The sequence below is a fragment of the Mycotypha africana genome, assembly GCF_025528875.1.
Source record: "Mycotypha africana strain NRRL 2978 chromosome Unknown BDF20scaffold_9, whole genome shotgun sequence".
NCBI lineage: Eukaryota > Fungi > Mucoromycota > Mucoromycetes > Mucorales > Mycotyphaceae > Mycotypha > Mycotypha africana.
In genome coordinates, this window is record NW_026515733.1 from 1382557 (window position 1) to 1394383 (window position 11827).

Sequence of the window (11827 nt, forward strand, 5' to 3'; positions counted from 1 at the left end):
ATTCAACAATCAGTGTACTACATAACGTCTATGATTGGTTCAAAGGTCGTGGTTACAATGAAAAAATGCAGCAGTTACAGTTTTTTCGATAAAAATCAGAAAAAATTAAACATATTTATGAGAAAAGATATTAACTTATTTTAGATAAATTCAGTTATAAATTCAGACGTACTTACCAGAAATTACCCAAATTGTTACCGAATTGTGAGTTGAGTAAATAAGGTCGAAACAGTAAGCATTCAGCCTTTGGTTATACTTTATGAATATCTTACTAACTTACACTGTAGGAATGTGTGAAGGAGTGATATCAATCACACATGAAAATGAAACTAATCTCGCTTGAAAACCACAGGTCTTTGATTGTCATTTACTGCAGCAAACATGAAAATATCATAGATATTTTTGGCAGCATTGACGTCGCAATTCCCAAACTGTATTACAATTTTTACACTGCAATACAGCATGTACTCTTCGCTTTGATGCTGCTGTCGTGTCATTCTCCAAACTTCGATGTTTGCATACATTACATATCTGGCTAGTCAAATATTCATCGATATTGAGAGGTAATTACTCGAATTGCTTCTTCACAGTTGTAAACTTTGACCTTGACCAAGCCTAGTTTCTTGAAGTTGAACAGTTGATAATACATATCAGTAAGGTCAGAGTCAGTTTTTTTGCCCGTATTGAAGCCATCCACGTTTGCTTCTTTCGCTAATCTCTAAAACGCCTGAGTATCGATTTGGATTGACTTGGTTTTGACTAAGTATAATGGTGCGAGTGAAAAACAAAGCGATGGCCTCTAGTATCTGTGTATTTTGTAGGAAAGTTCCATCATTGATTCTGCCTTTTACGGTGTCGATGAAGACTTGTATCACGGATATCTGTTGTGACGCGAGGTTCTGTGGTTGTTCCCCGGAAGAAAAGGCTTATCTGAATTGACTGCTGCTAATATTTGCTCAAGCAGAGAACTAAACTTCTGCCTATTCAACGTAGCAGCAAATGGAATTTCGAGAAGTTTTCGGAGAATGTAAGCCTTTGATGCAACTTTTGCTGCTTGTGGCTCCATAATAAAAACCTTCTTTTGGACCTCCTTAGAGAGAAAGTTGAACCACTTGAAGAATAAGTGCGGCTTAGAATACAGTGTTTTTAAGTCGCAATCACTTGGCTGATACTTTTCCCATATGGCAGTGAAATTGGCGACTATCTTGTCTAGAGCATCACTTCTAGAGAGAGAGGCAGGCCATGAGGGGCTTGGTCCCTGCTTCTTTCCATAGATATAATGTGCTATTATTTTCGTTCTGCTACCGTCAAATTTTTTACAGAAGTTTACAGAATTATTATCAGACAACACAGCCAAAAAATACATGATTGATCTTTTTATCATGTGTTTCATGTATGTAGTTTCTGGTAAGTGTTTCGTACTGTTTACCGGCAATGGAAAGAACGCTTGAGTAGTTTATACTTTTTAGCAGCTGCGGGTCCAAAGTCGTCAGGACACAGAAGGTCGTGAAATGTTCTTTGATGTCGTTCGGTGCCTTCTTACCATTTCCGGTCATCACGGCAAAGATATTTGTGAACAGAGTTTGCTCAATAACAGGAACATCAGCATCTTTGATTTCAAACAACTTGATGAACAGGTAGTTGACAAACAGAGATCCCAAGTACAAAACTTTTGAAGTATAGGCTGCTACTTTCAAAATCTGTTCACAAAATTGCTCACTTTTGCAAACGTTGGACACAGTGGTTTTAATAACAAACTTTTCCACTTTTTCGTCTTCGTCGCAAGTAGGTACTTTTATCTTTCTGCTTGGACACAGATTACTTGCCTGCCGTGCATGTGTCGTTCTGCTTACAAAGAGGACAAATACTCGTTTTTGTGGATTTGTTTGAAGCTTTGAAATCTTTGAGAGCTTCTTTTTTGTCGATTTTATTTTGAACCTTCTGAAAACACTGGTGCAGATAAAGAAGCGCTAGAAGAATCATTGCCTGTCATTGGTAATAGTGTGTGTGTAACTGGGGCAACGTTGATGATTTTTTGATAGAGCTGTAAATAAAACAGTCTTACCCATGTGCAGTTTAGGGTCTTTACATGGCCGTTCTGAGCTGGGAGGCGTTGTTTGCCTTTTCATCTTTGCTGAAAAGAAGAAAGCAAAGGGGAAGAACAATGTGTTTTAAAATTGTGTATGTTCTGCTACGTATCGTGTTGTCAAAGAACTGCTTCATTGACAACATCATTCAATAAGTAACGGCTCTTACCAACATGCACCAAAGTTCTAAAAAATCATTGCTATATACAGACAGTGACGTATCTCTGCTCCTCAACTTTTTGATGTTATAGTATGCTTAACATATTACACAGCGTAGGTAATCGCGCTGGTTATTGCTCTTGTTCCCTCGTCATCCCTCCGTTTTGTTAAAAAAAGAAAAAAAAAGTTCTAAAAATCCGTCTCAAACTGTAAATAACAAAATCTAAAATAGTTATGGTATTTCTTAAATCTATTATATTGTCGTCTGAAGCAAACAGTATGAAAGTCCGTATCATAATTTGAAAAATCAGTATTCCGTTGCTATAAATTTAGACGATATCTGTCTGAATATGCGTTGTACGTTAATGGATTGAAAAGGTATGCAAATAAACAGCCTCACAACATTGATGGAATCCGTGAGTTCGAATTCAATGAGGCAAGAAAATCTCCCAAACAAAAATCATCTGGCTCAAAGTGTTCTGTCGTTGACAAATAATGACAGACTGTTTATGACAACACTACGTTACCAGTGTGCAATCTTTTTAATAACAAAAGCCATCATTTCATAATCTTGATCTAAAAATCTGGCGCAACAAGAGTTTTTTATCATAATGGTGAATATAGTACTATCTATTGATCTACAAGAGTGAATAAAATCGTATTTTTATTCTACATCAATCTTAGCAACTTTTTTCATAAGACTTTCTTAACATAATATATATACAGAGAGATTTCGTCAATGAGGTTGAATGATTAATAAACAAGCTTTTCGTCCTAAATTACAAAAGTAAAAATTACCAAATCAGAAGTTGTATGGTTGAAGTGATTTTATACACAAAACCCTTACCAATTCCTTAGCCTTAGTATAGCATTCTTCATACAAGTCTTTGTAATCTTCGGCAGACTTAGCGTCCTTATTTTTGCCACCAAACACAACCATAGAAACAGAAGTGGGGCGCTTTGTGGCACTGGCTTCGCCTAACTGTTCCTTGGATGGGACAAACACATAAGGAACATTGGCATCCTCACATAAAACAGGTAAATGAGAGATGACATCCATGGGGGAGATATCTCCAGCAATAATGACAAGACCTTTTTCACCCTTACGAAGAGCTTTACCGACCTCCTTTACACCACGTCGAAGATGCTTCACTTTGCTGGCTATAATTCCGAATATGCACAATTAAGCAATTTTGTAAACCGATTAATAAAGCGAAATGCAAACTAATATAGTTCTCTAGCGATCACTTTTGTGCCCAAATAGTTTGAATCTACAAATATTCTACCTTTCTTAACAGTTTTGAAGATCTTTTTTGTAAGTTTTTCTTCTGCTAAAGGATGAGCAATGGGAGATAAAAAGCGAAGAGAATCGTCTTCTTTGACAGGCTTGACCTTCTTTTCTTTCTTATGTTCTTTGGCCATGTCGTGAAGTGGTGTTTATAATTAAGCAGTTAAAAGAGCTTTAGAAGGAGGGTTTGTGTCAGCGAAACAACTTGGAAAAAAGATTATGTGACTTGCAAAATATACATTAAGCCACACCTCAAACGCGCTGCACAACTTCATGCAAGTTTACATTATTTATTTTTTATTGCCAATTATTCTCGAGTTTATTTGATCGCAGTGGAATCCATCAACTGCAACTTAGAAGTTACCACAAATTGTCAAACCACGCATTTGCTGAAGAACATCGTCAACTCGACTATCATTTTCGTAATTTGAAGGCATGAAGTTTCTCATACCCTCAATTTTTTCATATCCAGTCTGAGAGAAGACCAGTTCAGATTTGACTAAGGCTTCAAATATAGGATCCAAATAAGGCACACGAAGATCAACAACCTTAGGCAAATCCTGGATCAAAATGGTATTGATGCTTTCGTACATTTCCCTTGCTAAGTTAGCTTCTTGCTCAGCTCTCGGCAGTTTCTGTGGGTCATCGCTGGGCTTGTCAATTAATTTTCTAACTTTAGAGCGCTGTGCATCGTAGTCGAGCAGCTTTTTGTTACGACGTTTTACAGCTTCATTGATTTCAGGGAAATAAGAAGCAAACCTGGCTAAAGGCTCCAGAACCGCTTTTTGATAAGCCGGGTCCTGATGTTGGTTTGGAAACAAGCTTACATTTTTGAGTTTTTACTTTTTTTTGTCTGTATGCTATTAGTGTTCTTTACCAAGTTATCTTTTGCTTCCCTATCAATGGCTTCCAAAGCCTTTTTGTACTCGATAAAAGCACTATTGGTCAGAGCGTCGTCACCGTAAAGCTTTTCAAAAGTTTGAACTAGTCTTGCTTGTGACGAGATAATAGCTAGAATAATATAAAAAAGATAAATTGATATAAATCATGAACTAATCAAGTTTATGCTGTGGAGACATGACCCACCTCTTGTTGAATCAATATACTCTTTTGCATGCTTTGCCAACTTATCGGATTTCTTCTCAAGCCTTTGAGATAATTACGTTTTATATAAACTGTCAGTTGCCAATTCTATTTGTGTTTCTTATTTCAACTTTTATTATTACTGTACGATTTGAATCTTTCAAGTTCCTCTTCAAATTCATTGTCCAAAGTCTTATCTCCACCGGTTCTTTGTTTTATCTAGTTTGTATGTAACAGTCATTAATAAATAGCTTTTGTTCACCTGAAAGGAAAAAAGAAAAACCTAAACTCTTACTGTTGTTCCTGCTCTGTTCAGATTCTTCTTGATGCCAGATCTGTAAAAACCGTTACAATGTTAACGTGAGCCAAGTTAACTGACTCTACAAGTAGTGAAAGCTTGTTATTTACAGAAAAGCCATTTGCTCAATGCTTAGAAGATGCCAGAATGATTTATTAAAAGAGAACGAAAAATGAATTCTACAAGTTTATCTTTTGCTCTTAATGGGCTTTGACGTCATACAGAAAACAGAGTAGTACAATGCATTGCAAAGCACTTTCCACGTTGCATAACAGAACACAGTAGTTTAACATTGACCTAAGATAGCTCCATTAACCATTGTTACTATAATACATTGTTATGAACCTGATCATACTGTTTTCAATTCAAAAAGTTTCCATATTTATTGAGCACCAAAGCTACCATTTACCTGCTGTATACCCTTCAAATATTCGTAATTCCAGCTGATTTTATAGTCCCTGTGGGTTTTAAAGACGTCGGTGCTCTCCTTTAAATAATAAAGCTATCAATTGTTCATACAGTATGATTCATTTTCATATATAATATTACTCCTCAATAATAGCAGGTATAAGTTTATTATCTTATAGTAACATCTATAAAATTCCTATTTTTTTATAGAAGCAGATGGTAGAACCAATTTTGCACCTATATTGGATTGCCCTGATTGCAATACGCCAACATATGGTGTAATATCCCAAAGGAGTGTCAGGTTTGCGTTCTCATAACTAAAATCAGTAATCAGCATAAGACTATTAAATCCAAAGAAGCATCCCACAAGCATTAACATTACTTACTTCCATTGTTGACTAATATCGATCATAGCATACTTGTTACGGACGTTACGTAGCTTCAAATGAGCTTTATCTTTACTAGTAATGATTTTATCCCATAAAACAACATGGTTCCGACCCTATTGTTAGATATAATTGAAGTATAAGCATGAAGATTCGAGGCTAAGGTTCATAGCAACGGTCCAAACTTTACAAAATTCTTTTTCTCGTATTCTGCAACTACTGTCACAAAGATTTGCTTCGTATTCCAGTTGAAGACAGGTGTGAAGTCTGAAGAATAAGAATGTATCAGAATAATATGTATACGTTTCTGAAATTTTCAGTAACAATTAAAGTAATTACCTGCGTCAATATCAAACGACAGTCGGGCAAATTCACTTTTACTGCTACGATAATCTGTATCGTCAGGCCCGTATCGACGAGTGACTCTATCAATAATTTCTAGGTAAGTTTTTTTTTTTTTTTTTTTTTTTTTTTTAGAGAAAAACTTTCAACCACTTAGAGAGTATGAGATTTACACTTTAAGATTGGCAGCATCTACTTTTAGTAGTCGGTGATTAGCTGATTCATAACCTGTTATAGCCGAGATAATAGCAATAACTGCCAACACCACACCGCCTACGGTTATAGCAAACGAGAAAACATTCTTTTTGCATTTAGCATGTTAGTCGTGCAAGATTCCCACCATAAACGCTGCATTGAGACATTAGCTTCCACTTACATTAGCTCTTTGCTGTAGGTTGTACATTGAGAGGGGTGGTTATTTTGGACTGGAGAAAAGAAAACGATACAGCAATATATCAATGAATTGTCGCGTTTTCATTTGACAATACGGTTGTAAAAGAAAATCAGGAGAATATTGAAGCTGAATTTAAATTGATTATATAATGCGATGCATTATGCGAGAATGTTGAAAGCAATGAACCTTTCTGTCTCTATTGAAGTTATCAAGCAACTCAGAGCTTCATTCTGCCAGGAATTGAAATGCTATCTTCAATAGCAAATCAATTCTCATTCTCTTAATGACTTTTTGCAAAGGAAAGAATATATATATTGCTATTTGATAGGCTTATTTCGTATGATTTTTTCGTACAGATAATTAATTATACAATCCTGTAGGATAAACACCATACGATTTTTTGTTTTTATTGTTTTTCCTAAGCTCCGTGTCGTATTTCGCTAAAAAAAGCCTTTTTGTCTAATAGGTACGGAAAATGTTCGGTCTCATGAAGAGTTTCTCCAAAAAGAGTGCTTAAAACCATTGTAAAAAAATCTCCTCGCCGTAAATTCCTGATACAAAGAGAATATGCTCATGTCCATTGATTTTCCCTCCATTCTTCTAATTTTTCTTTCAATTGTCAAATAATGTCAGCATCCTATCCAACTATATCAACAACGAAGAAAAGAGTATTAAAAAAGCTTAACGACAAACGCAAGGAGCCTCTTATAACAACGCCCGTTGAACCCATCATAAAGAAACACAAGGACAAACCTGATAAAATTGTTCAGATCAATGAGTACAAGCTCATAGTATCCGTTGGAAAAGGCAGCGTAGGCAAAGTTTACTTAGCCAAACATGTCAAAACCGGTGAAAAGGTAAAATTATATTACATGACAGAAGCGAGAATCGAAATGATATTAAGAGAATGCTAACTATCAAACGTAACTTCAAATTTTAATGACTTAAGTGCGCTGTTAAAATAGTCGCAAAAGCTCCAGAAGATGAGAAAGATCTGAGACTCAGCTCACGCCACAAAGCAAGAGATAATATGAAAAAGAACAACAGGATGGTACGAGAGGCTTTCCTCCTCAAACTAATGAAACATCCACACATTATACGAATGAAAGAGTTTATCGAATGTAAAGATTCCTTCTATCTCATCATGGAGTATATGGAAGGTAAACAGCTACTGGATCATATTGTCAGCAATCAGAGATTAGAAGATTCAGAAGCGCGCCACTTTGCAAGGCAGATAGCCAGCGCTCTTGATTACATGCACCGCAACTCAATTGTACACCGTGATTTGAAAATTGAAAATATCATGCTAGACAAATCTAAACGTAACATAAAACTTGTCGATTATGGTTTAGCAAGCACCTTTCGTCCAGAAGGAAAATTAGAAACCTACTGCGGCTCCCTCTATTTTGCAGCTCCAGAATTGTTAAAGGGAAAGCCGTATTGGGGTCCGGAAATTGACATTTGGAGTTTTGGTTGCGTTATCTATTGCATGGTTACGGGTTCTATTCCTTTTGAGGATCCATCTGTCCCTCGGTTGCACGATAAAATCCGACGCGGTGTTTTTGCTATCCCAGGCTTTGTTACAGTCAGCTGTGTCAAGTTATTACGGGAAATGATCCAAACGAATCCGGATAAACGAATCAAATTGGCCGATGTTATGCGCCATGAATGGTTGAATAAAGGCTATAAGTATTGCGTGAAGAATTATGTGCCGTATCGTCTGCCCATTTTAGGTGGAATCCCTCTTGACATGCTGAAATTCATGTCCGAAAAGTTAAAACTTGGTAAGGAATATCTAATCAAAGGTAAATGGGACTACATTATGGAATCAAAAACACATAGGTTACTTGCAAGAAAAGTGGCACGCTTAAAAGCTAGTGAATCAAAACTGAAGACTGTGGCGGAATTGAGAGCTGAACCTTATGATGACCCGCAATATCTTACACCGGCTTACCATCCTCTCGTATCTGTTTATCATTTATATTACGAGCATCAACTTGGTATAGAGGTGGTTCAGCAACCTGATTTTCCAGAAGACCTAACTCCGGATTCTTTGCTTTATGGTGCTACTTCAGACTATCAATTTGGGCCTCGCTTTAAACCTACTGAATACCCTCGCAATGAGTACTTCGCCAGGATACATGGCGCTCCTTGTAGCTTTTTGGATTATGACGATGGCAATAGTCCGAATACAGAGTCTTTATCTCCCTCCTCACGTTTGACTACTGCTGCTTCCCCTTCAATGGCTCCTCCGACTTCTGCCCGGATCGTTGACATTCTACCGCCGATCGCCAACGCTCTTCCTCCAATAGCCACCATTACTTGTACTGCTTGTACATCGCCAACTAGTACTATTTCAACAACATCGACTTCAAGGACAGCAAAAACGCATTTCTCACCTATTGTGCCATCACCAATGGTAGCATCACCAACTGTTACTGTCGCTTCAGGAAGAACTCAAAACAGATTTATCCAAAACCTTTTTGAATTCAAGCTTAAGTAGCAGAACCTTTATGACTGGATCATTTTTTTTTTTCCCTTTTTTTAATTTGAAATACTCTTATTTATTAATAAAATAGAATCAGCATGAAATCATTGTTAATGTAAAGTATTACAGATGGCACTTATTATAAATTTGTCATTGATTGCCTGTTCGATGTCTTATATGTGGAACAACGTTGGTTACCTCTGACTTTTGAACCTCAGGTTCATGGGGACAACTCTGGTCACAAAATTACCCGCAAAAAAAAAGAAGACTATATCTTCTATTTATTTATAAAATCTAACCATGCGTTATAATGAATATTATCTGCTTTAAAAGCTTGCAGACCACGTAAAGTAGTCTTTAATTAGGAAATACTCTTTATGATTTATGGCTTCGACTTGGTATGTAATTCAAAATATTGTAATATACTGATGCATTTCACAACCTTTACAGACCATGGCAATAGTAATTCTGAGCATTATCAAACTATACATTACTCCCTGATAACCTTTTAATATTAAACGTCTTGTGAAAAGTTGCTTGCAAATCTAATACTTAATAAAATAAATACTTTTTATACTCATGCAAACGAAATAGATTCTTTATATAGATTTATTGGATAAATTACAGAAAAATTGTTGACAAGCTCGATTTAATTGTTGAAGACGTTGAGTGCGTCGAATATTGTCGTTAATAAAATGAATAAGATTGGCTACATTTTGTTTACTATGTAATCCATAATGAAAAGCTTTCACACCCGATTGTATATTAATACTATTTATCTTAAACGTAATGTAAACAAGGTAGATAAAGAAGCCCTATAGTACTTCTCTATACAAGTAGAACGGCATTGATACAGCCATCATTTTCTATCATATAGAGGGAAAAAAAAACAATTTTAGGATCCCAGCAAAAATTGAATTGCAATGAAGAGTAAAACATACCTGGATTATTGGTTACTTGAGCGTATTTACCCCAGACAACCTTACCACCGGTTGTAACTAAACCCAATTCTGACACATTAACTTCGAGCACAGTACCTTTAGTAATGACGCCAAGCTGGGTATAAAGTGGTGATTGTGGGTTTTTCTTAACGCCAATGATAGGTAAACAAAATGTGGCTTTCAGTTCTGGGTGAGTAACATGTGCTTTCTTGTAACGAAGACCCATAGGTCTGATGAAACGTTCGTATTTTGGTGGTTTACGGGTAAACCCTTCTCCAACAAATGTTGCTTTTGTTACCAAACGCTTCCATTGCTTTGATTTGCTTTTACCAGTCTTCACTACCTTGAACATTTCGTCTTCGGCAATACCACGTACAGTAGGCAAAGGGACTGACCATTTGCCGGCTTTTTCTTTACGTTTCTGCTTAATCATATTACTCAAAATCTTCGCACGATCTTCACCTTCACGATCCAAAAGGTAAGTGGGCACAGCTCCCTCAGGGATAGCATCAGCTGATTTCTGCTTAGCATTCTTTTCTTCATGTTGTTTAATCGTTTTCTTCATTTGAATCTTTTCGGCATGACGCTTCTTATTCAACATCTTGGCCTTGAAGCCATGAACCTTCTGCGCTATTTGAGAATTTTTGTGCACAGCACGAGCTTCTCTCTTACGTCTAATTAGAAGCAAATAACGGTTTTCTTAATATAATAAACTCCAACTTCAAGTTTAATCCATGTAGACAGGTTTGATCAAACTTCCAAAAGTCAGATCAAAAAAGAAAAAATGCTTACTTTCTTTCCTCATAATCGAGACGTCGACCATGTCTCTTAATGTGTTGTTCAATATGCTCGTTTTGGGGCTATATAGTAAAAATGTTAGTTGACAAAATTCTATTTTCCAAGTGAAATGCTATTCAATATTTACCATATCGTTACTAAATGCAGATAAAGTGAAAGATCTTTTAAATTTCCTAATGCTTCTGTCTTTTTGTCTGCTTCAAAAGAAAAGTGAAACAAGTCACGATAATACGGTTTTTTTTGGCTCAGATTTAGATCAATTCTTCAATTTTTTTAGACAGAAAAAAAGTTAAAATTCAGATTATTTGCAGCTTTTCGACAAAATAGATACTTTTTGGGATGAATAAAAAAAGGTACTTTACAATGCTTAAGTCTTTCAGCAGCCCTTTCCTCGCAATATTGTTGTCAATGTTATGTTGAGGAAGAGATTCTTTTAAACGGGGGATTAAGATCCCTTCTTTTCCGTATTTCGCAATTCGTAACTTTAGGCCCTTCTCACGTATAAACGCTTTATTATAAGAATTGGATCTGTTAAAGAAAAGGCATAGGATCCAAGTTAAAAAGAATCCATTTGGTCGCTTAATACTCATCAGAAGAATTGGAAACAGTCCGTGGCTGTAGTACCCTTGTCTGCAAAAACTAGTAAGATACTATGGAATCGCAATGTCAATACAGCAAAACTTCTTAGTCCTTTCCTATTATCACTGGAACGAAACTGGCTCCAGTTTAATGCTGGGTCTTCAACTACAATTTGAAGTCTCAAAAATCTGGTTTATTCCGTTCAATTATATCACAGTTTTGTCTAAACCAAAAATCAGAAAACTGAAGAACCCAATTGATCCAATTTAAGTTTGAATGTTGCTGCTGGGAGAAATAGATTTCATTGGTGAGGTATTTTTCAATAAAGGGAGTGTAGCAATAAATCAAAGTGGAGATTGGTGTATCGTCGAGAAGATTTTTTTAGGTTTACCAAATAAGTAGGGTGGTCTCAGAATCTGATTGTATAACATTTTAACATCCTATTGATGGGCTCGCCGACATTAAACAAACTTCTGTTGTATTGCCCTGAATTAAAAAAAGAAATTGATGCAGACTGAGTGGCCATTAAAGCAATAAATCATTCCTGCTATTTCCTGGAAACATTCATGTGTTATT

At 36.1% G+C, this 11827-nt stretch overlaps 6 protein-coding genes across 6 annotated transcripts; 1 reads left to right on the top strand and 5 right to left on the bottom strand.

Moving 5' to 3' along the window:
• Positions 1–294: 294 nt before the first annotated feature.
• Positions 295–707, bottom strand: BDF20DRAFT_887506 (uncharacterized protein). Its single transcript, XM_053082038.1, has 4 exons — positions 611–707; positions 452–531; positions 368–431; positions 295–320 (listed from the first exon to the last, which is right to left on the bottom strand). Exons 1-3 carry the CDS (start codon positions 647–649, stop codon positions 368–370), a joined length of 183 nt encoding a protein of 60 aa, XP_052933730.1. The 5' UTR covers positions 650–707; the 3' UTR covers positions 295–320.
• On the bottom strand, positions 706–1660 carry BDF20DRAFT_711713 (uncharacterized protein). Its single transcript, XM_053076097.1, has one exon. It carries the CDS (start codon positions 1391–1393, stop codon positions 872–874), a length of 522 nt encoding a protein of 173 aa, XP_052933731.1. The 5' UTR covers positions 1394–1660; the 3' UTR covers positions 706–871.
• Positions 1661–2999: 1339 nt separating this feature from the next.
• On the bottom strand, positions 3000–4546 carry BDF20DRAFT_825615 (uncharacterized protein; the record flags this gene model as incomplete). Its single annotated transcript, XM_053077990.1, has 5 exons — positions 3000–3020; positions 3094–3407; positions 3533–3658; positions 3899–4334; positions 4412–4546. Coding segments are annotated over 5 exons (1032 nt in total), but the record flags the coding sequence as incomplete, so codon positions are not given.
• Positions 4547–5519: 973 nt separating this feature from the next.
• Positions 5520–6454, bottom strand: BDF20DRAFT_838235 (signal peptidase 22kDa subunit; the record flags this gene model as incomplete). The annotated part of the gene is made up of 6 exons (XM_053079135.1): positions 5520–5664; positions 5710–5825; positions 5900–5976; positions 6049–6134; positions 6225–6352; positions 6428–6454. 6 exons carry the CDS (start codon positions 6452–6454, stop codon positions 5520–5522), a joined length of 579 nt encoding a protein of 192 aa, XP_052933733.1.
• A 617-nt stretch (positions 6455–7071) lies between these two features.
• Positions 7072–8948, top strand: BDF20DRAFT_838236 (kinase-like domain-containing protein; the record flags this gene model as incomplete). Its single annotated transcript, XM_053079136.1, has 2 exons — positions 7072–7302; positions 7395–8948. 2 exons carry the CDS (start codon positions 7072–7074, stop codon positions 8946–8948), a joined length of 1785 nt encoding a protein of 594 aa, XP_052933734.1.
• An 813-nt stretch (positions 8949–9761) lies between these two features.
• Positions 9762–11777, bottom strand: BDF20DRAFT_838237 (ribosomal protein S8e-domain-containing protein; the record flags this gene model as incomplete). Its single annotated transcript, XM_053079137.1, has 6 exons — positions 9762–9799; positions 9875–10548; positions 10667–10734; positions 11035–11180; positions 11297–11439; positions 11689–11777. 6 exons carry the CDS (start codon positions 11775–11777, stop codon positions 9762–9764), a joined length of 1158 nt encoding a protein of 385 aa, XP_052933735.1.
• Positions 11778–11827: the final 50 nt, after the last annotated feature.